Source organism: Leptidea sinapis, chromosome 14, assembly GCF_905404315.1.
Source record: "Leptidea sinapis chromosome 14, ilLepSina1.1, whole genome shotgun sequence".
Lineage (NCBI taxonomy): Eukaryota > Metazoa > Arthropoda > Insecta > Lepidoptera > Pieridae > Leptidea > Leptidea sinapis.
The window spans coordinates 3,056,088-3,083,875 of NC_066278.1; the positions used below are offsets into that span (position 1 = coordinate 3,056,088).

Consider the following 27,788-nt stretch of genomic DNA (forward strand, 5'->3'; position numbering starts at 1 on the left):
TACTCACAAGTACAAAGTGTGCGATGGTACGGAGGGAGTTGTAAGAGAAAGAAACCATTTATCACACGATTCGACTCGAGTAGATAAGTAAATTTTCCTAATCTATTTACATGAACGGTAATTATTATAATCACCGAAGTGATTACTTAACGTCCATTGAGTAAGTTTACAAGCATGCCAAATAGCCAAGCATCCACAAACACAAACTTGTGAATAGGTTTAGCCGGTTTAGCTCGCGTGTGCTTGGACAAGTTTGAGACAAGCGCTCGCGATATATTCATATGTGTTTCTTTATCATTAAAATTTCAACATTTCTATAACTAACCCGACAGACGCTGTTCTGTCAATAGAAAAGAAAATTACAGTTGGGAAAAATGTAGTTTAAAGCCATCGGAAAATATGTTATCATTATTTAATTAGTGAAAAATACAACAAATGATATAGTACCCTTAAGAGATAGACATATGCCATCGCAGATTTTTCTGTTGACCAATATAAGATACACAATTCCACCATACATTATTTTGTTATATCTCAAAGGGCTTAAACAGCGTTTTGGTTTAAAGCTCCCAGACGGCTTATTTTCAACACCTCAAACAAATATCGTTAATGTATATAAATACTTAAACCTGCCTCGAGAACCACAATATCCATTGGTGAACACGCATTGAAAGTCGGTGCAGTAATTTTTGAATTTATCGCAAACAGACAGACAGACTAACGCGGCGGAGGACTTTGTTTCATAATAATATGAAGCGATAAAGAAACCTTTGTACATACTCCCAATTGGCTTACTAAACTAAAAACAAAATTGAATAATATATTAATTTGAACCGGAGAAGAAATCTATTGGTGGTTAAATTCCGCAAATCATAAACAAAAAATTAGAATTCCGTTCATTAAGCGAGCAGGTACGTACCTTGGGTTTTATGTACCCTATTCTTATATTAGTGTAGATGTTCTCCTTACCTGCAACAAAGTAATAACAAATTAAGATGACGTGATATAATTCATTCAAACAAAATAAATCTTATAACTAAATTTACAATACTATGATTACATTAAATAAAACTTATCATTACGTGGAAGCGTACAATACTCGCAGCATTTCTGCGCTGGATAGATAGGCCGTTCACCGAAATAGCGGTCAGCGCTTGGGTTTCCAGTAGCCTTATTGAGGAGAGAATGAGAATGAGAGAGATGACGTTATTATACTATCAATTAAATAATAAAAAATAGCATTAAATTTATAAAGTGGGTATTATAATACCTATATACGTTAGATGAAGTTAGTTTTAACATAAAACTTTTGCTTTACAAATTATGTTTATATGAACTTTCCCCTAACACTTTTCGTATATTATCCAGGCCTGAGTGTGATAGCCGATAGGCCACTCTGTCATGCTAGTAATTACATCATATATTTTAAATTAAAATTAGTTTCCTTAATTGTATTATATATTTAGTTAGCTAATCTAATTAAGATTTATTTCTTTATGAAAATAAGGGACGAGACGAGCAGGACGTTCAATTGATGGTAATAAAAATGCCGTGCCCATTACACTTCAGTGCCGCTCAGGATTCTTGAAAAACCCAATAATTCTGAGTCTGATATTAAGTCTCATTTGCCCAGTAATTACACTAGCTACGAATAATCTTATTAAGATATTTGTAATATATCTAGTTGTAATATAAACACTTATTATTTGTTCCCCTAACTATCTTTCAAACAATTCTCAATTGATAAGGTATTGTAGACTTTTAAACTACTGTTGTATATTTTATTATTTTACTCTAGTTTTATTTGATTCCTGTTTTAACTCACATTTAGATTTATGAAGTAATGATAAACGAAATTAATATGTAGTGTTTCCCTTTGAATGACTTTTGCATACGCTGTGCATGTAATGTAAATAGTTTATGGTTAAAGAACTTTATTCTCATTAAGAATACAGAATTCACTTACATGAAAAATTTAACAATATAAACAATAGGCATCTTGTCCTTATAGTTCTGCGATTTTATACAAAAACAAAGTGGGTAGAGATGAAATAACTGCTTAAACATTATGATCTGACTGAAATGAAATCCAGGGGCGACGCGTACAACACATGCATTAAGAGCTACTAGATACGGCATGGCACGTCAGGGTAAGTATAGTTTGAAATATTTTTATTTTTTTGTGATTCTTTAGTTTTTCTATAAATAGTTTAAGAAATATTAATTCAGTTAAATCACTGGTAGACCCAATGTATAAATAAATGAACATAATTATAACAGGGCGAATCAATACGTATAAGGGAGAGCCCTATATCGACAACACCGCTCCAACGGATCAAAACAGACGAGACCATAAGAACCGCCGTCCGGCCAGCTCAAACTGGAACCCATCACCTTTCTTCCTTTCTCTCTTTATTTACCATCCCCACACAGCGACGGTTATAGGAAAATTAATTTTAATAATTTACTTAGATCCACATTAATGTTTAATTGGTAATTGCTGTAATTAATAAGATAGTAAACACTTTTGTTAGTATTCAATAGCGAATGAAAGAGGCCTTTACACAACATGGAGCTTTAGAAGTTTAACAAAAGAAATAATAAATTAAAAGTTTCTATCAAAGATAAGTAATTCAATTAAACACAAAAACTAAACATAAGATAATCCTGTATAAAAGAAATGAATTCAAGGTATTTAATTTATATTCCATACCTACTCTAAGAAAAAGTTGAAAAAAGAAAAAGGTGTCTCAGAACATTCCAAGAAATTTTCTTCTACCCATGGTACATGTACAATTTTTTATCTAGTAACCATGTTTCTTTGTCCCTTAATTTTATTTATGTCTATGTCGTATAAAAAATAAAGCAACAAAAAACATTACATTTCCATTTTTTTATGAAAATTAGGGACGAGACGAGCAGGACGTTCAGCTTTTTTTTTTGTTATGGAATAGGAGGACAAACAAGCGTACGGGTCACCTGGTGGTGAGGAATCACAAGAGCGTTGCCGGCCTTTAAGGAAGGTGTACGCGCCTTTTTTGAAGGTACCCATGTCGTATCGTCCCGGAAACACCGCACAAGGAAGCTCATTCCACAGCTTCGTATTACGAGGAAGAAAGCTGATATCCGGATGATATCCTAACTTGTGGGGTGTCGTGCGAAGGTGGAATGGTATTTATAATAAATTAAAAAAGAAGTTTTCATTAGCAATGTTTCTAACTGGCCAGTTCTAAATATTTTCAGTTTTACCCACGTATTATATATTTAGTCAGCTAATCTAATTAAGATTTATTTTTTATCAAATAAGGTACGAGACGAGCAGGACATTCAGTTGATTTTAACTGATACGTCCTGCCCATAACAATGCAGTACCGCTCAGGATTCTTGAAAAACCCCAAAAATTCTGAGCGGCACTACAACTGCGCTCGTTACCTTGAGACATAAGATATTATGATGTTATGTTTATGTCTCATTTTCCCAGTAATTTCTCTAGCACACAGAGCACCGAATCAGCTACGGCAACCTTCAGTCCGAAACACAACATAAGATACATAATAGCTTTAAGGGTAAATGTATACACTTTTATAATAAAGTCCCAGCCACTGTTCAGGCATTATCTATAAATAAATTTAAATGTTTTATAAAAAAATGGCTCTGTCGTAAATCCTATTACTCCACAGCTGAATATCTAAATGATCGGACAGCCTGGGACTAGATTGTAATTATTTTATAGCAATAGAAACGATTGTACAATATTTTATATTTTTATTGAAAAGAGCGCAAAAAAAGAATGCTGGGAGAGTTTCTTGCGCCGCTTCTTCTCTCTCAGAGCGCCATTTGTTTCCGAAGCGGTAGTAGTATCTAGTATATTAGATATGACATCAAAAAGAATTCTAAAGGAATCAATTTTGAGAAAATACGCCTTTTATGCCTTTTAATAATGCTCACACATTACTGCTTCACGGCAGAAATAGGCGCCATTGTGGTACCCATTAGTACCAACGGAGCCTCCCACAGGATCAAAAAAATCATTTCCATATGGTTCAGAATCAAACACTAAAATTGATTACAATCAGATGATTAAATTCCGTATCGTATACGGAGGGTTTACGTTTATGAAACCGGATAATGCTCCCATTTACCGCTGTGCGGTTAAGCTATGAGTTAAGCTAATAATTATAGAGATTACAAGCGCATGGAATTACAGAGGCAAATGATAATAAATAATTTAAAATTTTGATTAAAAATTTATTGGAAAATAATAGTTGTTTGATTTTGCTTGACTACCATCTCTGACAGAAATAAAAACAATCTTAAGACCCCCGCAGTATTTCTTATTAGTTCGGAACTTTTTAAAAGGTTTAATTCCATTTGTAACCTATATTTCTATTAAATGTTTATTTCTTTTATGAATTATGTGGAAATGGAAGAGCTATTTAACTACACGGAGTTAATTTTTGGTATACCTTCTTGATAGTACAATAAGTAGTGTTTTACGAAAAGTAACAATGACACACCACAAACACGCACACATGATCACACACACACACACACACAGACATCCTGTTTGTATAATATCTTTCTTTTGTTACATAATATTTTTAGACTTAATTTGTGACCCCTAGTTTTTGGTACTGTTAATATAAATTGAGATGGAAGAGCGTGGCCTTCTGGCACAGGTGTTTCTCACTTAATAGAAGGTCACATCCACTATTATGTTTGTACCATTTTTGTTACTGAAATAAATATTTTTAATTTTTTTTTCATTATTATTAAATCAATGTAAACGTCCATATAGCGATGTGAACAAATCAATACAAATATAAAAAAAAATGTCACAAAAATATTTGATACCTTAATTTTGATTTAATTTTTAAGAAAGTTCACGGAATTTTCCAAAATTAAAATGTGAAAAAAAAATTGTGTCCGTGTTCAATTGTAGCAAGATTTTTAGCTCTACATATTTTTGAAATATTATGTATTTAATATTTTTTGCACATGAAAAAAGTATTTTCCAAAATGCTATACGTAAATATAAGTTTTATAAGTTAAATCCACAATCACTACCGGACGTTACAGATATAATCATCAGACAAGTAATCACAATTATTTGCTACATTGTTGTGACATTTCGAAGAAAGTTCCCGGGAAATCCCGAGCCACAAAACGACCAGGTTCTAAGTACCTGTGACTATTAGCCGGCGGATTTGAAACAAATATGTTTTACATGTACACACTAACTATAGGGCGCCTTCCGTAAATGGTCGAATTGTACATGTTGATGTCAAACTGTGATAATTTATTATGACAGTTTACATTATCATTTTGAGTCTGTGGTGTTTGATGTATATATTTTTTTTTGATTGGTTTTACCTATAAGGGTATTATGTTATGCATAGATGAAGTGATGGATTTTTTGAAGATAAACAACTTTATACGCGCGACGCATTTTATTTTGTGGTTTGTGGGTATTTAATGAGAACGAGCTGTCACGCTCGTTCGGTCAAATTCGGCTCTAGGTGACTCAGGGAGCGCGATTAGTCAGCGCATAATAAATATACCACTTTGTCCAATTTTTGAGCACACATCGATTTTTATAATATATGCATGTAGTAGGTGTCCAAATCAGTCCGTACGTTTTGAAGATTAACCGGAACAGATAGAAAGACAGACGGAAATCTTAAGAATTGAAATGTAGGTACAAGCAATGTGTAAAAATTCACATTTTTGTATTAACAGTTTATTTTGAGATGATAAACAGACGTAAATTTTATTATTTATATGTATGGGTTACATAAAGGGGATCTCGATATAAGATGACAGTAATAGAACCTCTAAGCCAGTTGATGATAGTTTCAAATTAAAAGTTTCATTCTTAATAATTTTATTTCGTAGGTAAATTGCATTACACTTGAAATATGTCATTTTTTTCATACAACTCGTTCGGAAGGCAGTTTTCCTTAGAGAGAATGAGCAAGAAACTCTAAGGTTGCTCTTTTCAAAACTGAATGATATCACAGATTCTTATTTTCAAATTAAGTTTACAAATCATTTTAATTACAATTTATATGTAAAGTGATGCAACAAAATACACAAACGTCAATTACTAAATGCCAAAACATAGTTTAGTTATTTCTCGACCATATTTTAGGGAAGGGAACGACCCGCCCCACGTCGCCGCCACACAACTCGCCGCCGTACAAAAGTCTAAAGCAAGGTATTAAGTTTTCTTGAGCATGAAGTTTAACTTAGTAAATGTGTGAATAATGAAGGTAAAATAATAACAAAGTTTGAATGGAGAGAGAGATAACATGGAGACTTTGTGTAGTTTATAAAGTTTAAGTATTACTTTACTTAACGTGCGTAAAACATCATTGTGTATGATAATACAAAGTAGCAATTGCTATTGTACGATACAATAATAGACTTTTATAATAATTGTATATCTACGTTAGTTATATAATATGTTGTTTATATTTCGATCTGGTCAAGGTCGCCGGAATACGTTGGATGAGGGCAGTGCAACACCGATCGTCGTAGTATTGTTTGGGGGAGGCCTTTGTCCAGCAGTGGACGTCTTCGGGCTGATGATGATATATAGTTTATGGACCGACTTGAAAAATAATTTTGTTGTTTGACCCCCAGTATGTAAAAACTATACGTAGGTGATAGTGGAGACAACTCAAATATTATAGTTTTTTTTATGGAAGAGGAGAATAAACGAGCGTACGGGCCGGGCCACCTGATGTTAAATGATCACAGCCGCCCATATTACCTTGCAACGCCAGAGGAAATACAGGAGCGTTGCCGGGCTTTTAGAAACATATACGCGGTTTTTTAGAAGGTACCCATGTTTTGTAAGCACCGCATAAGGAAGCTCTCAAGAATGGTATATTGGTACACTTGTGCCCGATGTTTTGATATGTTTTTCACAAATGTATGGCTCAGTCACTCCATCATAACTAATACCCCACCAAACCACTGAAGTCGGATAGCGGCCACGTTGCACTCTGTGGACTTATTGGGAAGCTTCCTTGGAGCTTTGAGCATCATTTGGTTTGCTAAAATGTTGTTCAATTGTAAAAATATTCCTACCGTAAACAATATTTTTCTGTGACCTCCCATTTCGTACCACTTCTGTAGTTGTTTCGATTTTACCACCCTATTCTTTATTAAATTAGCAGTTAAGAAATGAACAGTACGTCTCTTATAGGCTGCAAGTCCTAAGTCGTCTTTTAAAATACGCGACGTGGTTCTAGGTGCTATCTTCATCTCCCGAGATGTAAATCTTTTGCTTTCAGACAGGATTTCTTCGAATTCTCTCCTTTACTACTTTGACCACCTTTTTCGTACGAACACTAGGTGGACGGCCAGATCTTTTTGTGTCACAAACAAAGGAGGTCTCATTGTACCTACCTATTAATGGCCCGATACATAAACATTTTACTAATACCAAGCGTATGGTGAGTTTTAAAAGTTGCAGTTAGCTACATACCTACTTTGTGCAATGTAATCACAGCAATTCGGTTCTCTTTATCACCCCACTTTATTTTAATATCGCAAAATATTGCACAATGTATTGGCGCCAAAATGAGAAAATTCAATGAACAATCATATAAAAATGACAGATTCCAAATTCAAATGTAATAATTTGTTTATTTTAATTGTAAGAGTATTTATGGCCAGACTAAGTATAGTACGGATATAGACTAGTGGCTGAACATTATCACAGGTTGATACATTACGTAGGTACGATACAAATCTCAAACATTATCTCTCATCCGTTTCAAACATTAACAATGGATTAATTAATAAATGGAGAACTATTATTGCGCTAACAAGATCATTGATCAACTATGCGGCTAATGCATCAATGGCTGTGTTCTACGAATTAATTATGACACACAGTTGAATTATGCACTCTGAGCATGACTCTGGGATCTTGAGGACAGAGACTATTAATATACAGAGCTACGATTTAAATGTTGACAAGTTTTTTTTTTGAAGTAAATCTTGTTTACACGTGGATTGTTTATGACAATAAGGGACGAGACGAACAGGATGTTCACCTGATGGTAATTGATACTATCGTATCTATATGCATTGTAATGACAATGCAGTGCCGCTCAGGATTCTTGAAAAACCCAAAAATTCTGAGCGGCACTATAATGGCGCTCGTCACCTTGAGACATAAATAAGCCGTTGTGGTACCCATAATCTAGCCGGCATCCTGTGCAAAGTCCTACTGCGAAACTGGTGTTTGCAAGTAACTCAGATCATTTTTTGATGAACGCGTGTACGTTTCTTTTGCTATTGATTGGATTTTGGATACAGCTTTGTTTCGCCATTTGTTAGACTTTGATGACGAGTGCCAATTTAAAAGTAAATGAGACATCTTTAAATTGATACAAATAACGTTAACAGATCCTGTTACGTACAAGATACAGCAAAAATAAGTTTGAGAAGCACAACGAGAAACGACGTCAAAGTACGCATAACGTTCATTGGTACTTTATGTAAAATTCCTTACAAATAATATATTATGTATTTTCCAAAACTGCATTCGTTTATTTAGTGTATTGTATACAAATGTGATAATAATATGAATTAATCTGAACGCTAACAATTTAGATTTGTTCCTCTGGTAATTTATACTCGTAAGAAGTATGCGAATCTGATCGATGTAGCGGCGACTGGCGACACGCTGTCTTACAGAAGTTTATATTATGTTTATCATGCACAATAAAAGTTGGACCCGGCAGACTGTCCTACCAGCTTTGAATACTGTAAATACATTATCTGTGCTTAAATATTTATTTATTTATTCTTAACGATGTACACATATATATAACAATTACATAATATAGTATTATCAAAAATTAAATTACTGATACGCATACAAACTTAATATAACCAACAATTAACTAATAATATAATATAAACTAAAATAAAATAATTTAAAGTTGACTATGGACTTTATATAAGACTTCAATTATTAGAAGATTAAAAAAGGAGTAAAAGATAAGAAATAAATGCCTATTGGTTTGTAGTAATTGGGATGTATTCACAGGTTACGTTTAAATTCCTGTAGACTATTGGAAAATATATCTACTTTCTCTATTTTTCTATAAACTCACTGTATTGCCTAAGCAGTCGTGGTAGTGGTGAAAACGACCATATATTTGTTCGAAATATAAGAGGATACCAATTTAAATAAGGATCGGTTAACTGATATAGAAGTTGGTGCAGCGCCACTTAGTGGTGGTGCACTGCTACAAAGAGGATAACGATAAAAATACATAAATCATGCATATTTTTAAGGTGATGATGATGGAATGTCCTGCTCGTCTCGTGCCTTGTTTTCATAAAAAAAAACATATTATTACGTCGAAGAAAACGCAATTGCTGACCACAAACACTTAACTTTTCATCTAGATTCCCGTAATATTTAAAACTATTCATAGCTTTAGCTTCAAGTTGTTTGAGAAGTTAATAAACATCGAGAACTCATAAAAATTCTCTTGCGTCACCCAAATCATCTGCTAGCAGCTAGAGCGTCTCAAGGACTGTTTAAAATTACATTCTGATCGTAAACTTTGTCATAGTTCCTTATAGATTTAAGTATGATGAATAATGTTTGAGGTTTTTTATTACTTATAAAGGTGCGCGTACACTTGTGACGCTACACGATAAACTAATTTTTTTTATATAGGCCTTTTACAACTAAATACGTAAAATAAGACATAGTAATCTTCTTTTGCCTTGAATTCGGACTGGCCATGAAAAGAGTTAAAACCAAGATGATGATAGTAGACCGCGTAAATAACAACAGGGTAGAATTTCAACACATTGCCAACTGTGAGGTGGTGCCAACCTACACATATCTTGGTTCTACTATCTCCAATACCGGGGGTTGCGAGCTGGAAATCCGAAGGCGATGTGCTATAACCAGGTCTGCGGTAGAGAAGCTCAATAAGATCTGGAAGGACAGAAGGATCACCAAAACCACTAAGGTTCGACTGAGGTGAAACACGGGGCTGAAACCTAGTCCCCTAGACTTCAATACCTCAACAAAATTGATGCCTTAGAGATGTGTTGTTGGAGACGACTCCTGAAGATCCGTTGGACGGCTTTCCGAACCAACAATTCCATCTTAAAAGAACTGAAGATAAAAGAAAGGCTATCGTCGACTGTGCAACTACGAATTCTGAAGTTCTTTGGTCACATCTCCAGAAATGAAGGATCGATTGAGCGGTTGATAGTGCAGGGCAAGGTCGAGGGGAAAAGAGCGGGAGGACGGTCACCCACGCGATGGACGGACCTTATCAAAACAATGACCCAGACACCTGATGCGGAGTGCTCCTGCAATTCTGCAAACCGCCAAAAGTGGAGGAGCATCGCGAGGGAGGCAGTGCGACCGTGGAGACCAACGGCGACTAATGTTGCACCATCTTGGCAACCACGACCACTCTGACAAGAGTGAACGATTGAGAAGAAGAAGAAGAATCTTACTTATGGAAAAGGAGGTCAATCGAGCGTACGGTCGCCTGGTGTTAAGTGATCACCGCCGCCCACATTCGCTTGCAACACCAGAGGAATCCCAGGAGCGTTGACGGCCTATAAGCAAGGTGTACGCGCTTTTTTTGAAGGTATCCATGTCGTAGCGTCCCCGAAACACCGCACAAGGAAGCTCATCCCACAGCTTTGTAGTACGTGGAAGAAAGCTCCTTGGAAACCGCACTTTGGAGGACCGCCACACATCCAGATGGTGAGGATGATATCCTAACTTGTGGCGTGTCGTGCAAAGGTGGAATTCGGCGGCAGGAATCAGGTTAAACAGCTCTTCGGAACACTCCCCGTGATAAATGGGGTAGAAGACACACAATGAAGCGATTTTATTGGTAGGTTTTGGTTCACGATATGTACCTACGTGACCTTAACGATGTGAACACTATATATAAATAAATAAACACATATTTGACAAGTGAATGGGCCAGCTATGTTGAGATAAGCGTATCTTATCTCACGAACAAAGGGCCGACGGGTGATGTCAATTATCAACCACTTGTTGAATTACAATATGCATACGAGGAATTCTTTATCGCGTTATTGCAATAGCAGGCGTGTGTGTGTGTCGATTATAATCATATTATGATAACTGTGAGACATAATTATTACGGTCGTGTGCGTCTCCCAGACTGTTCCTACTCGCATCATGTTTCCTTCCATGCTAGCTCTCATATTCCTGACATGAACTCTTGACAATTTGTTATGTGTTTAAAATGATAACCCTCACTTCTAGCATTAATACACAAAAAAAATTTGACAAAACAAAATTTTATGAACGATACGGGACTCGAAACCACGAACTCTCGCGTTCCTGCGAGTGCTCTTCCAACTGAGGTAACCGTTCGATTGACGTGTCGTCGTAAAATCTTTTATGCTTTGTTCAACTTTCAGGTTATGGCTCATTAATTCCAGAAGTGAGGGTTATCACTTTAAAAACATAACAATTTGTTTAAGATTTGCAAGAGCGACATTTCAAGTCAATTTCCTAATATGCAAATATTGGGGTTGAGCAGGTTATCAACTGTAAAGTATATAGATCCTGTAGATGGAGCCACAACCTGAGAATTGAACAAAGAAAAGATTTATGAACTTTATATTTGTCATATTGTCAAGTAGCATTCCAATCGGCGCAGAAGGCAACGATTGTAACCAAAAGCACCAAATTGTACCAAAAACGACGTTTTAAGTTAACATGCAATATTATTCGTGTCGATGTAAAAATTATTGTACATGCTCACACTACTTGTTTATTAAATAACATATTTTAAATATCTATTCATGAAATCCAGAAGTAACAATCTATTTTATGAGCTTCGGAGGCCCTCTTACCTAGATTAATAGCAATCTCTCATAAGATGTGAACGTTATGAGAAATTGAAGATTTCATTTTAATGTGGAATGAGTTTGATGAGTACATTAAATTTTGATACATAAAATTGCTTTGCTGTAAATTATTAAACTATGTTACTATTATTAATGGTGAATTGCGGAAAAGCAAATGAGCCAGATGAAAAATAGTCCTAATTATGGATTTTGACAGATTATTACAGACTTTTGGCTATATTTTTTTCAAATAGTATTGATAATATTAGCAGTCATTGGCAGTCCTCTCTCCTAACGCAATATTGATATTGCGAGCTGTTTCTGCCGCGTTAGTTGCGCGTGCGAACTTGTATTCAAAAATCATTCGAAATTTCGAAGTATCCACATTTCTTTTCTAAGCGGATTAAAAATCGACTGAAATTCGAATAACGTCAACGAAAGAATAACGTCATAGGTACGATGTGAAAAACGTTTCACTCAAATATCTCAAGCAATGAAGGTTCTATGTCAATTCGCAATAACTATTACAATAAAACTGCATTTTTATACTTTAACCCCTATAACTATGTTACTATTACTATTATTAACGATATATTTAGCTATGTTCGAGCATTTGTGTGTACCCCAATACTTGTACATTTTTTTAACTGATGGTCACGAGGCGGCTAGATCTTCCTACTTGATTATTATCACTTAGAGTAATTATCTTTAGTCTGTCAGTTGTTATACCTATAGATAAAGAACATTGTCGGCACGCAGAAATAAAAATAATTATGGGTCCCAAATCGAAATTAAAACTATCAGCTATCTCAAACTAAACGGCACTCCATGAAGTAATCCTCTTTAAAATCCGTTCATTAGTTTAGGAGTTAACTGGAAACAAACATCAGGACACTGTATTTATGTATATAGAACAATGTACGGACTCGTATTAATTTATAAACACTTGTTGATGAGATAAGAGATATCCAACTTAAAATAAAATAAACAATACGATAAATAACAAAAATTCGAAGCTTATCAATGTAAGTTAATCATGTTTCACAAGCAACTCTGAATTACCTTTCACCGGTAGAATGAAAACAGCAGTTGGAAGCTCACGTGAGGGGCCGAGCTCTGTTAAATACAACGATTGCGACGGCCGGATGATTTTTAATTTAGCTTTCTATGTATAATTAAAAGTTATGGAGGCAGCTTCAGCCAGTTTCGAAACAACAATAGGTTTTTTCTTACGTAAAATGCCGGTACAAAAGATATAAATTCAAGTTTAACTTTTATTTCTAACTTGAAAGGCTTTCGTAGCTTTTGCTGTTACGGACGTTATTAAGTTATTGTTTTGGGGTGGGATTGGTGTTTTGGGTTAATGATGGTGCTTTTGCTTTTCTATTGGGTTAAATAAGAAGCCTTATAAATTTACGTCGTTGTTCGTCTGTCAGATGCCAGAACAGATTTCAACAGATACAGTATAATGCCAAGAAATACTATAATCTAATATATAAAATTCTCGTGTCCCAGTGTTTCTTACCAAACTCCTCCGAAACGACTGAACCGATTTGTATTAAATTTTGTGTGCATATCGGGTAGATCTGAGAATCAGCCAACATCTATTTTTCATACCCCTAAATGATAGGGGTGACCCACCATTAAATATATATTTATTTTATTTTATTATGATTCAGCATTGAAAAATACATACAACCTCAAATTTTCGCCCTTCTACGGTCTGCAACAATTTTTGCATCGCGAATTTTATATTATTCTGTTCCATCCACAAAAGCGCTATAGGGTTGCAAGATGGTAATCGAATAAAATAATAATTGTAGTACAATAAATTGTATGTATCTAAGATATATTTGTTAGATCTGAGAATCGGACGACGAAAAATTTTGATTATTCAAATTTTCTTTATTACTTTATATGGCAATACAACGTTTGCTGGGTCAGTTAGTATCATATATTAATTAGTTTGACTAAATGGCTGTCAAGCTTGGCTGTATGTAACCGTAATATTCGGGTAAAGTCGGATTGACATTTACAACAAATTTATACATAGCTAGCTATTACTCCCGACTTCGTCCGCGTTGATATATATGCATGTGTCAATATGTATGTTATGTTAATAGAATATGTTTGTAACATATTTCATTTAGATACAATTTGGCGTGATTGAGTCACAAACATACAAACTTTCACATTTATAATATTAGTATAGCTTATAAGTATATATTATTGTAAAATGATTTACTTAATCAGCATAGAACTTTTGTATTTCGTATTACTACGTTTTAATGTAGTTTTCAATACTGTCGTGGTTTGTAGACTATGATAAAAGCTGTAGTAGTGACAATAATGAATTAAGACCAACTGAATTATTGAGAAAGAGAGTACATGGATAAATTTTATAAATGATACCAAGGGGTAAATCGATTGCCTAATGCGAAGGGATAACTGGCGTGGGCATCATATGCAATACCAGAAGAATAGAAATGCCTTGCCTGCCATTGAGGAGGAAATGGGAAGGAAGTGTCCTTGAATATACACAAAACTCCAACAAAGCAAGGAGTTTTTTGCGAATGGCGCTTTTATGGACTGACATTAACATGGGACGAGTTGGGATTTTTTTATGACATGCAGGACGTTCAGCTGATGTTTGTTGCATCATTTTACATATTATATTGTAATTGAAATGATTTGTAAATCGATGGAAATGTAAGTCTTGATATAAAAGAGTGGCAATGTGTTTCTTGCTACTTCCTCTCATTAGCTCAACCCTTTACGAAGTAGCGGTAGATTAAATAAGAAAAATATCTGTTTGACATTCATAAGTTTCATTTCCGTGACCTACATGAATAAAGTGATTTTGATTTGATTTGATGGTTATTCATACGCCCTGTCTATTACAATGAAATGCCACTCGGGATTCTTGAAATACCCAAAAATCTGAGAGGCATCTACGCTCGTCACTTTGAGACATAAGATGTTAAGTCTCGTTTGCCCGTCTACGGCACCCTTCAGATCGATAAACAGTAATGCTTACACATTACTGCTTCACGGCAGAAATAGGCTCCGTTGTGGTACCCATAATCTAGCCGGTATCCTGTGTAAGGGACACCCTCCCACTGGTAGCTCTGAAATCAGCTGTGTTTAAACCACTTCAATATTTCTTAAAATAATAGTTTTAAAAATACTACTCATATTTAATCATTATTTGATTACAACATTAAAACAATTTCAATCAGATATTTAACTATCATGCACCTCAATAAATCCGGTCACTAGTTAATTCAATCATGACCATTTTCAAATTAGGTTTCCACTTAATAAACGAGAGAGTTTCCAAGTTTCCCTTTTACTAATAAACGTCGAGATTTCCTTTCTCCGCAGTTTAACTACGTTCTAAATAAACTTTAATTTTGTGCGGGCCATTTTCTTGTGCTTGCTTTCCGTTAGTGAATTGCTTTGGTCGAAGCGAAGACAGGGCTTACTGTGCTGGCTATAAAACTACAACTATATAGGCGTTATGTTGTTGATTTATGTGTACAATATTTATTTATTTATTTGTACGGGATAATTGTGTTTTATTTTGAACAATTGTAAAAATAAGCAGATAGCTAACACGAAATATGCGTCATCATCTTCCGCAATATGACCGTGATACCACGTGACTGCGCCTGTCATCCTGACACTTCTATTCTATTCTATTCTTCCTACTATGGCTCCTGTGGAAGGTATACCACAAGTTTGCCAATGTCACGTTAAGGTAGACCACTTAGCTTAGAGTATTATTTTTCTAGTTTTAATGGTCGGTGCTTAAGATTGAAAGAAGTTTTATTTTATTATACCTGAAACAAATGTACATGCTGTAAGGACTATACAGGACATACTCAGATATAATTACTTAAATTATTTGTTATAAGTACTTAGTGCTATTTACAACTTCATCTTATTTATTTTAATATATATACACAAAATATATACAAAAGGAGTGAAAACTAGGGAGAGGAGATATTTAAAGGAAGTTGGGCGGGGAATTTCAGGAGGTATAAAATTGTACAAAGAAGGTTGCGTTAAAGGGCAATTGAAGAATAAATCATCCACGTTTCCCTCATCTAGACCACATTCACACAAGGAATTGTCCCTAATTCTTAGTTTAGCCAAAAATTCTGGGGTACAAGCATGATTAAAACGTAAACGACAAATAGTTGAAATCCCTGACTTGTTGGGAATTTTAAATTTGGAGAACCAAGGTTTCTGAGACTTAACGGGGAATGTTTCTTGAGTCAGTCATTTATGCGTCACCTTTTGATAAGGAGACACTTATCTTCAATCCCTCCAAGCCCTAACCTCGTCTGTTACCAGCGTTTATTTATGACAGCGTCATTGACCTCAGTAGAAAAACTTATTAATTTTCTTAATGGATTAGAGCACTTTCATAGAGCAAGTATTAATCGAAACCGGAGCACATAATTTATCTTTGAGTAAGTTTTTCTAGGAAGACCGAAACAACGATTCAATTAAATAAACGGTTATATTGTTGCGAATCAGCTTATTTGTATACAATTAAGGTTACGGGTCATCTGATGTTAAATGATCACCGCTGTCCACATTCACCTGCAACATTAGAGGAATCGTTGCTAGCCTTTTAGAAAAGTGTACAAACTATATTGAAGGTACGATGTTGATTGTAGGTGGAAGAAAGTTCCTTTGAAAGGAACGCCAGAACGCCAACCAGATGATGGGAATGATATCCGAATTTGTGGCGTATCTTGGATACGTGGAACTTGGCGGCAGCAATCAGGTCAAACAGCACCTCGGAACACTCCCCGTGATAGATGCGGTAGAAGATATACGATACATAAGATATATAATAGCTTTAAGGGTAAATGTATACACTTCTATAATTAAGTCCAAGCCACTGTTCAGGCATTATCTATAAATAAATTTAAATGTTTTATAAAAAAATGGCTCTGTCGTAAATCCTATTACTCCACAGATGAACATCAAATTGATCGGACAGCCTGGGACTAGATTGTGATTATTTTATAGCGATAGAAATAACTGTATAATATTGTATATTATTATTGCAAAGAGCGTAAAAAAAGAATGCTGGGAGAGTTTCTTGCGCCGCTTCTTCTCTCTCAGAGCGCTATTTGTTTCCGAAGCGATAGTAGTATCTAGTATATTAGAAATGACATCAAAAATAATTCTAAAGGAATCAATTTTGAGAAAATAAATGCCTTTTATGCCTTTTATACGATAAAGCAACGTCTCTACGCAATGACAAATGATATTCTGTTTACAGTACAATGGATGCCCGACAACTTGAACAGTTCTGTGTTGCATTTGGTCCAATGGTTCAAGCTGATACTGGGGTGTACCAGACCTAAGATGAGAGCAATATTATATATGAATATGGCCGGAGCTGCGCGGCACTTCAGGGAAAGCTAGAATGTAGACCAGCTTGTAGTATTGCAGTGCTCTATAGTGTTCTGTGGGTTATATGTCTACAAAAACGAAGTATAAGTCCCGTGTGTTCAAGCTCATAAATGATTTAATTGCCGCTTGGGAGCAAATTCTAAAGGGATTTGTCACGCACAATAGATACAAATTCTTACATAACTACATACTTTTACTTTGTCTCTACTTTTCTAGATATTTTTCTTCACAGAGGCATTATGAAAGTGTCATACTAACAGACCAGTAGACCTTACGAGCGGAGTTCATGTGTTCTTATATTATTACGTATTACGTGCACTAAAATTTCAATGTGAACGTTCTCCTTGATAACGAGGATAACTGTGCTTGTTATTTATATGCGTTATAGAGAAAACGGTTGTTAAAATGAATAAATAGTTATTAGGTCGTGACAGTCAATCAAATAATATTATGATGGCCTCCGAGGTGATTCAATGAACTCAATTTTCTTAAGCTGAGCAAAAACTGATCGCCACGCCGCCGCGAATTGAATAAAAAACAATATTTTGCTATTTTTACGCCGATAAGTGTGTTAATCAAACACTTTTTAAAGGATTAACACTCGTGTAATTGTAACTGTGTTTTTACATTAGATTTTTGCGTAAGTTACATATTTATTATTATTTTAGTTAAACCGACGACGTTTCAGGATCTTTCCAGATCTCGTTTTGCTTGTTTTTTCGAATTGGGTGGGGTTTCCAGTCCGTACTACTACACAGTATTTTCTTTGATTAACGCGATTATTACACATTGAAAAAAAAACACTTTTAAAGGATTTAAACGTGTGTAATTGTAACTGTGTTTTTACATTACATTTTTGCGTGAATAATCATTATTATTATTAGTATTTTAGTTGACCCGAAGTTTCAAGACCTTTTCAGATCTCGTTTTCGATAATTTTTTTGCAAATCGGTTTGGTTATACTCGTATTATGACTACGTTTTCGACAGTAAGTTGACAACAATGTCTTTCTGTTTAAAATACAAAGGATTTCTGAATTTCTCTATTTTAGTAACAAAAATGTAAGTACATTCCACCCAGATTCTCTAGCAATTACAATGCTTCACGCTTGCATTTATCGTTGCAAATTGCGATAAGCGGAAATACACACTAAGGTCCGTCTTCCAGAAGGTTTCTCAATACGTAGCCCGTGATCAAGTGTGTTTTGTCACTGTCTTCATAACTGTGCATAAAAGAGACAAAGTACACTCGATTACGGCAGAAATAGGGGCCGCTGTGATAGTCACCTAGTCGGCATGCTTTACAAAGAAGCCTCCAACAAAAAGATGGAAAAAGAAATATTTTGAGAGGCCTGCTGGAGCAAGTCCCTCAACTACTGGTGACCAATTGTGGAACTAATTTCAGCTTTTAAGGAATGTCTCTTTCCTTCGGCAGGTGCGGAAAATATAAAATTTCTCCAATGCTTCGATATTTTCTTCTCGCTATGTTTTATAATAATACTTGCTATTATTAACTCCTTTTCCAACTATATATATGTATTTTAGTTACAAATGTCTTATAAATATGCAGTTGGTAATTGTTTTTGTTTTCATTTATACATATTTGTTGGATGCAATTACTAATTATGACAGTAATAACATCATGTTCACGAAGCATCCTTACACAAACAATGAATTCAAGCTCTTAAGGTTGATGCATCCATTATATGATAATTTATATTTATACAGTTCATTCGTTATTACTTTTTACGAAATAATTTATATTATTTAAATACGATTCACATATTGGAGATATTGCAGGACTTTCCAAACTAATTTGTTTTGTATATTACAGCCATTGCAAAAATACTATTTGCTTGAAAAGAGTAGCCGTCGAGTTTCTTGTATGTTCTTCTCAGCAATATTTTTATTGACGATTGAAAAGCTCTTAATTTACGCCAAATTGAATAAGGTTTATTTGACTTTCACTATATTCTTCATAAACATTTCGAAAAACAATTAAAACAAAAAGTATATTTGACGATTCAAGAGTGTTTTTGTAGACCTATTTGAATGAAGACATTAGTTAAGAATTATTTATATTTTTCCACTTCAGTAGTGTTATAAATATATTTTTTAATGTACGACCGGCATCCAATCTCAAATCTGCCCATAATTGAGCGGAGAAACGCTCCCACGTTGATCGCTTTCGATAAGTATTACTAAGTAACGGCTGTCGACTGCTTGATAATAGTGCCTTTGTCCTGTCAGCTTGATCACGCAATGACCAATTTCTCTCTGACCTCAGAATAAATCTGGGGTACCCCAGTCTTCTATAAACAGAAAACCAGTGGGAGGCTATTATGCACAGGAAGCCGGCTAGATTATGGGTACCACAACGGCGCCTATTTCTGCCGTGAAGCAGTAACGTGTAAACATTACTGTGTTTCGGTCTGAAGGGCGCTGTAGCTAGTGAAATTACTAGGCAAATGAGGCTTTACATCTTATGTCTTAAGGTGACGAGCGCAATTGTAGTGCTGTTCAACATTTTTGGGTTTTTCAAGAACCCTGAGCGGCACTGCATTGTAATGGGTAGGGCGTATCAATTACCATCAGCTGAACGTCCTGCTCGTCTCGTCCCTTATTTTCATAAAAAAAATATAACTAGAGCTCTAAGATACCATTTCAATATAAATATTTGCAGAAACTATAGTTTCAAATTCTTTATTGCCATATAATTCAAATAATTCTTCAATATATATATTCACGATTTTCAATTCGAAATGAGAATATTTGAGATGCTTAATTGAATCAGCTTCAACTTAAAGTGAAAGGTAACATTAACGTTAAGTAAAGGTTAAAAACTTTTAAAAGCAATCTCAATAAATTTCTGATTTGTTATTTGGTTGCGAAATTATTTTTTGTTAATTGCATGCGATTCACCATTGTAATGATGATGCATTGTAATTGAATGAATGATATGTTATATTCAATTCATTCATATATTATATGCTAACAATTATCCACATCAATGTTGTACCAAATATTTTAAGGCTATCTACATATACGAGTACGTAAATAAATTGTTAAGTCATATTTCAAATTTTACTGAACTAATTTTAATGAATATTTTTTAGACTGAGTGAAGTTTCGTCCAACTTGAGAGATAGTAAGAAAATATTAAAAAAAAAACTTAAAATCTATTAATAGGTAGCACATACAAATAATGAGTATTTTATTAATATTAAAGGTATTAAGTTTGCATAAGAGGTGTATTAAATTGAATCTTATTATTAAGTTATTGACCTACCCTCAGAAACGATATCGACCCACCGAATACACTACCTCGTCAGCGCAACCACGACCACTCTATCAAGAGTGTCCGACTAAAAGGAAGATTATTTTTAATTATACTAATGAACTATCTTGGACCTGTAACTGAAACATTAATTTGATCTGAGTTTCATATTAAATAACTCTCGAACAGTTTATTAAATCGTTCTTATCTGTCCAGCTTCTACTGTATGCTTTTTCAATAGAAAAATAAATAAAATTAAAAATGGTTAGTGATTTCATTCTTTACTCTTATTCTCATTTGCTGTATTCACGTGGCTATTTCATGACAAAATTAGGTCCTTCTAATAAAGAACACGAAACTTAAAAATTTGTTGAACTGTAAATGGTTCTTAATTATATGACCACAACTGTAAACATTTGAGTTACATTAACAGTATATAACTAACGTAACACAGTGCAGAGGAAGTCCGATTAAAATGGATTCAATGAATGGATTAAGATGAATGCAATCTGAAGATAGCAATTGCCATACAAGTTGAGGGCAAAGAATGTGTTTATACAAACCTACTGTTGTCATAAGAATACGATCTGTGATACTCTGCAATGCGGTAACTGCTCTATATTATGTTGAATTGATTGATTAGAAAATTAAGAGCCGAGGGATATGTGAAGAATTTGATAATATGTTGTCTAGATATTACACATGGTCACACATTCGCTCACGTTGATGCCATTAAATAAGTGTCCAATTTCTTTGAAATGAAATAAAATATTTTTATATGTCAGAATTCTATAATTTATTTAAGTTTAAAAAACTAAGTATTACGATGCTCGGGCTATTGGTAAGCATATACGTTTCCTTGAAAGTTAGAATATATTTATTCACTATTGCAGAGAGGTGAGGGAAAAATGAAAATGCTATTTTTTATTATATAAAAAGTTTTAGTCTTTGTAAAACATTGTCTGCTGCCACTTTTTCACAGTCTTCCGGAATATACTCACTGGTACAAAAGCAGATATTGAACATAGCACTCGCCTCGTTACTACTCCATATTGTAATATTATTCCTACTAATTCTGTTTAGATATTTACGTTGTTATTAGTAATCAAACAATAATTGACGACGAGCAATATAGCGCATTAGTGACCCTGCCTACTGAGCTTGAGGTTCCCGGTTCGAATTCCGGTAAGTGCAAACATTTATATGATGAATATGGATGTTTGTTTCCGAGTCATGGATGTTTATATGTATTTATGTATGTTTAAGTATATTGTATTAAATATATCGTTGTACCCATAGTACAGGCTATGCCTAGTTTGGGGTAGGATAATTGGTGTAAAATTGTGTAAAAACAGAGCCTCTACAGATTTATTGTAAAATTAATATTTCTAGGAACGGGATACATACTCGAATAAATCTTAGACAGAGAGTATAGAAAGTAGTTATCTAATTTAAGCAGAATCCTAAGTAATGTTGAACAATTTATCAAAGGCAGTAGGAATACAATTATTTCGGGACGAATGTCGGCACAGCTCCAACGAAGTTGTGATTTTCCAACTTGGAACTTTTAAGTTATCAAAGCGATTTGGCAAACTTTTAGGCGAACTCTTACAAGACTTTTAAAACTGAATGTTTTTGAATTAATGACATAACTGGTTATTATAATTTGTTGCAACGTGAACATTCTATTTCATCATTTATATACTTATTTATTGACCACTTCTTAAAATATCAGTTAGCAATTAAATTATTAAAACTTACGTGAGCTATTATAAAATTATTTGTAGTAGTAAGAGGTGGGACGTTATCACGAACCCACCACACTCACCCTGATGGAGGACTTCCGAATGGTCCGAAACTAGTCGGTACCGACACCGACAAAACGTGAGTAAAGCCGTATTAATAAATAAATTTAAAATATCGTAAAGAAAATTCCGCTCTGGCAACTCTCTATTAGTAACGATTAATTAACTCACAATAGGCAAACTTTAGCTATCTGCATCTAAGTGATACTCGAAAAAGTCGAAATCATAATATATATATATATATATATGTGTAATATTGTCTGTATATCCGCCGGCTCTTCCTAAACCACGCAAAGGTTAATCGTTACCGAAACGGGATTAATCTCTTAGCAATATGTTATGTTTTTTTTAAGTGATAACCCTCACTTCTAGGATTAATACACAAATAAAATTTAAAAAACAAAATTTTATGAACGATGCGGGATTCGAACCCACGACCTCCGGCGTTCCGTGCCGGTGCTCTAACCAACTGAGCTAACCGTTCGAGTACCGCCTCGTTATAAAATTCTGTTTCAGAACCGCCTCGTTGTAAAACAGAATTTTGTGTATTAATTCTAGAAGTGATGGGTTATCACTTTAAAAAAACATAACATATTGTTTAGATTTACAAGAGCGACATCTCAAGTCAATTTTCTAATATGCAAATATTGAGGTTGTGCAGGTTATCAACTGTAAAGTAGATCCTGTAGATGAAGCCACAACCTGAGAGTTGAACAAAGAAGCTGAATTTTATAACAAGGCGGTACTCGAACGGTTAGCTCAGTTGGTTAGAGCACCGGCACGGAACGTCGGAGGTCGTGGGTTCGAATCCCGCATCGTTCATAAAATTTTGTTTTATTGTTGTATTAATCTCTTAGTTTTAGTTGTATATTTATTTCTATCAAGAAACGTCAAAGTGAATCACACGACTTTAACATAAGTGGGGGGGCACAGCTCAATGCCTTCTCCAAACACTGATTGCTCGTTTTTAAGTGTGGGCAAATAAAATGTGTCTGGATTTACTCTTTACATATCCTAAGATATCCCAAAATAAACAGTTTAGCATTTGCTCCCAAAATCATGCACAACACAACAGTATTAAAATTAATGTAAGTTATTGTATATAAATAAAATGTAAGTTATAAGTAAATTGAAATACTTTAATTAATTATTTATAATTAAGCTAAAGCATTTATCTGCAGATAAGCGTATATTTAAAGTATTTCAATTAAAAAACTTTATTTCGTATAAAGTCGTAAAGCAATTTTTATTCAAGATTGGTTTCTTGAGAATTATATCTGATGTCAAATAATCACTATCACCGCTTTTGAAATAACTTGCACAGAGAAGAAACTGCTAGAACCTCTCTTAGTATTCTTTGTGTATAAAAACTTTATTTCGTATAAAGTCGTAAAGCAATTTTTATTCAAGATTGGTTTCTTGAGAATTATATCTGATGTCAAATAATCACTATCACCGCTTTTGAAATAACTTGCACAGAGAAGAAACTGCTAGAACCTCTCTTAGTATTCTTTGTGTATAAAAACAGGCACTATACCTTCTACCACCAAATTTCATATATTACCAGTGGGAGGCTCCTTTGCGCAGGGTGCCGGCTAGATTATGGGTACCACAACGGCGATTATTTCTACCGTGAAGCAGAATTATTGTTTTTCGGACTCAAGGGCGCCGTAGCTAGTGAAATTACTGGGAAAATGAGACTTAATATTTTATGGAGACGAGCCTAATTGTAATGCTGCTCAGAATTTTTGGGTTTGCAGTCTGCAGTCCCCCTGAAAACAAGATCTGGAAAGGTCTTGAAACGTCGGGTTAACCAAAATAAAAATGTAACTTTTACGCAAAAATCTAATGTAAGAACAGTTACAATTACACGCGTTTTAATCCTTTAAAAGTGTTTTATTAAAATTTTTGGGGTTTTCAAGAATCCTGAGCGGTACTGCATTATAATGGGCAAGGCGTATGAATTACCATCAGCTGAACGTCCTGTTCGTCTCGTCCCTTATTACCATAAAAGGAGGAGGACAAAATCAAAGTGTAAGGCTGCCAACACACCACATTTTTATACATAACTAGCTGACCCGACAGACGTTGTTCTGTACATAATAAATAAAATAATGTTTTTATATGAATTTGTCAATAATATATCATAACATCAAAAATTACTTCGTAAAATATGCACCCTGCTGTCGTAATGAAATTGTTTCACAGCAGAACTGTCAAACCGCGTGTCAATAAATTTTCTCATAGAAATAATGTATGGACACATCAAAGGAAAAACAAATTTGTTGTTTTTATTAAATTTAGCAGCATTTTCCTATTTATTCGCTTTTTAAACCTTCTCTGGACTTCCACAAATAATTCAAGACCTAAATTAGCCGAATCGGTCCAGCCGTTCTCGAGTTTTAGCGAGACTAACGAACAGCAATTCATTTTTATATATATAGACATAATATTCAATCTTTTGCTAAGAACACCTCTTAATTTAAATTTTTGCAAAAACAATTATACTTGTAATAAACAAGTTGCGAGAGCCGTTTAATGTTTCAGCAACTAATTTGGCATGCGCGCGGAATCTGCCGGAATGCATTAGGGTGAATTTGAATCGTGTTTGATTTAGTTATGACCCGTGGGACAAATTACAGCCTATTAATAGCTTCAAGATTTTATCAATGTGGATTTTTTTGCATAACTTTTTTATTTATTCATGAATTTTTAGTAGTTTGTTTTGTGATGACTTATGGTACGCAGACGTGGTCGCTAACTATGGCCCTTATGAGAAAGCTCATGGTCGCTCAGAGGGCAATGGAGAGGGCAATGCTAGAAGTTTCCCTGCGAGATCGAATCAGAAATGAGGAGATCCGTAGGAGAACCAAACTACTACTACTGGCATAGTCCAAATGATTACGAAACTGAAGTGGTAGTGGGCAGGGCACATAGTTCGACGGACAGATGGCCGTTGGGGTACTGCCCGAAATCCTCGAATGGCGACTACGTACCGGAAGACGCACTACATTATAATAGATTAATAAATTTTTTTCTCGTCTCGTCACTTTTTGTCAGAAAAAAACAATTAAAAAAAACAATGAGAAGAGGAGTCCTATTACAAAAAAAATCCTGGATGAGAGGAATAGAAATTGGAGCCAACAAATAAATAAAATAATTACTTTATACTTTCAATAAAGATCTTTATATCGACTTAACAAACATGGCAGAAATCAAAAGAGATCATTCTATTTAAAACCGAGAGAATATCGTAAAATAATGGAAGTTATATTATAAACGATAGTGACGTTCGAAGTTTATCAAAATTGCCGAGTTATCGGTAACAAACTTTGAAAGCCAATCTCTCGCCTTGAAAGATAAAGTGAATACATTTTCATAATATGTCACAGTTTCCTGTGAAGAAAATGCTTGTACACATTTTATTCCTTGTTTGCAATATGAATATAAACACTTCGATTTAACAATGCTCGAGTGCTTTATTACAAGAGAAATATTGTTTTGCATTATTTCCGAAACGACATCTATTTTTAGTAACTATTGAATAAAAGGCAATCGAAAAGAGACTATGTTTGTTAAAATATTGTGTGGTTTGTTTATGGGTTTGTTTTTTACTGTTCTATTTACAATAGCATCGTATCTGATGCTTTTTTAATGAGAATTAGGGACGGACGAGCAGGGTGTTCAGCTAATGGTAATTGATACGCCCTGCCCATTACAATGCAGTGCCGCTCAGGATTCTTGAAAAACCCAAAAAATCTGAACAGCGCTACGATTGTGCTCGTCACCTTGAGACGTAAAATGATAAGTCTCATTTTTACAGTAATTTCACTAGCTACGGCGCCCTTTAGACCGAAACACAGTAAATTTTTACACATTACTGCTTCACGGCAGAAATAGGCGCCGATGTGGTCTCCATAATCTAGCCGGTATCCTGTGCAAAGGAGCCTCCCACAGGTAAATTTTCATATCGAAATCAAGCATTTTCAAATAGTAGCTAATGCTCATGAAACTTTATTACTGGAACTTCGAATATCTACATACATACCTGACATGTTCATTATAAATAAATATTCGTTTATATTTCAAGTAATAACGAGTATAAAATAACATGCATCTATAAACAAAGTTTACACACATATATGAAAAATTGTGCTTTTTAATTTATCTATAAAATTATGTATAATAAATTCTATCATAAATTCAAATTCAAATATTTTTATTCAAAATAGGATGTGACATCACTTATTTAAAGTAAAAAAAACTACCATCCATTCCAAAATCTATCATCAGCAATAAAAACAAAACAATTTTATTTTTCATCAAAAAATATGTTTACAAAGTAATATTGTACAATTAAAGTTATTGTTTAACAGCCTGAGGGGGGTTGCTCCATTTCCAATCTGTGATATCATTAAGAAAGTCATTTATGTTATGACAGTTTCTAACAAATTCACTTATAATATAACAGACTCTAGTATGTGTTTCCTTATTTGGGGTGTCAGTAAGAACGAAAATAATGCATCAATAATTTAAATTAAATATAATTTACTCACGGACACCATTTATACATTAAAACTTTAATTCAAAATTACATTACTCCTGACACTAGTCAGTACTAGCCGACCCGACAGGCGTTGTTCTGTTCAATTTCGTAAATTCGATGAAAGTATAAAAAAATAACAATTGTGGAATTCTTAACTGTTATGCAAGATACAATTTTATTTGTTTAACCCCAATTTGCTTTCTGTACGATTTCTTCTCCATTCTAAGCTTACACTATCACGTGCACAAAAACATTCTTAAAAGCGATCAAAAGTTTTCAAATCACGTATTAATATACAGCTGACGATTATAAAATATCGAATAAAACATGCGGTTTACAAAACAAACGAATATCATGTTAAAATAGATTTAAAATAACGAAAGAGAAAAGTGACGAACAATTTCTAACGATCAGTATTCGAGTTAATTACAAAAGATGTTGGCATGTTAGTTCTGTAGATCGGTCCATCTGTTATTCGCTAACACGACTCATTAGCCACTTAAACGAGATAATTCTGTTTTAAACAAGATTCTAAATAAACGTCTGCTCGTGGCACCGTTAATGTTATTAAAGCTCGGATTAGGAGAGCTTTAAAAAGGGAATGTTTATTCAGTCTTTTAAGACCGACATAACGCCTGGTCGAAATTATTGTTCCAGTTGTAATGAAGGCTTAATACGTGGTATGTTCTAATGAAATAGTTTAGAAGACATTTTATATACAATTATAACAAAATAATAAACACTCATTTTATAAATTACAAATGAATTTTTCGGTAATTTTTTCACCGGGACTGGCCGCCGTCTTACGGCCGTTCCCAATACTATATACAGAT

At 34.3% G+C, this 27,788-nt stretch overlaps 1 protein-coding gene across 1 annotated transcript in view; it reads right to left on the reverse strand.

Moving 5' to 3' along the window:
* Positions 1-769: 769 nt before the first annotated feature.
* LOC126968061 (nucleolar protein dao-5-like) overlaps positions 770-27,788 on the reverse strand; it is a 204,559-nt gene continuing 177,540 nt past the window's right edge. The window contains exon 5 of the mRNA XM_050812864.1: positions 770-969. Coding sequence (XP_050668821.1) covers positions 857-969 — 113 coding nt within the window. The 3' untranslated portion in view covers positions 770-856. The remainder of the gene's footprint in view (positions 970-27,788) is intronic.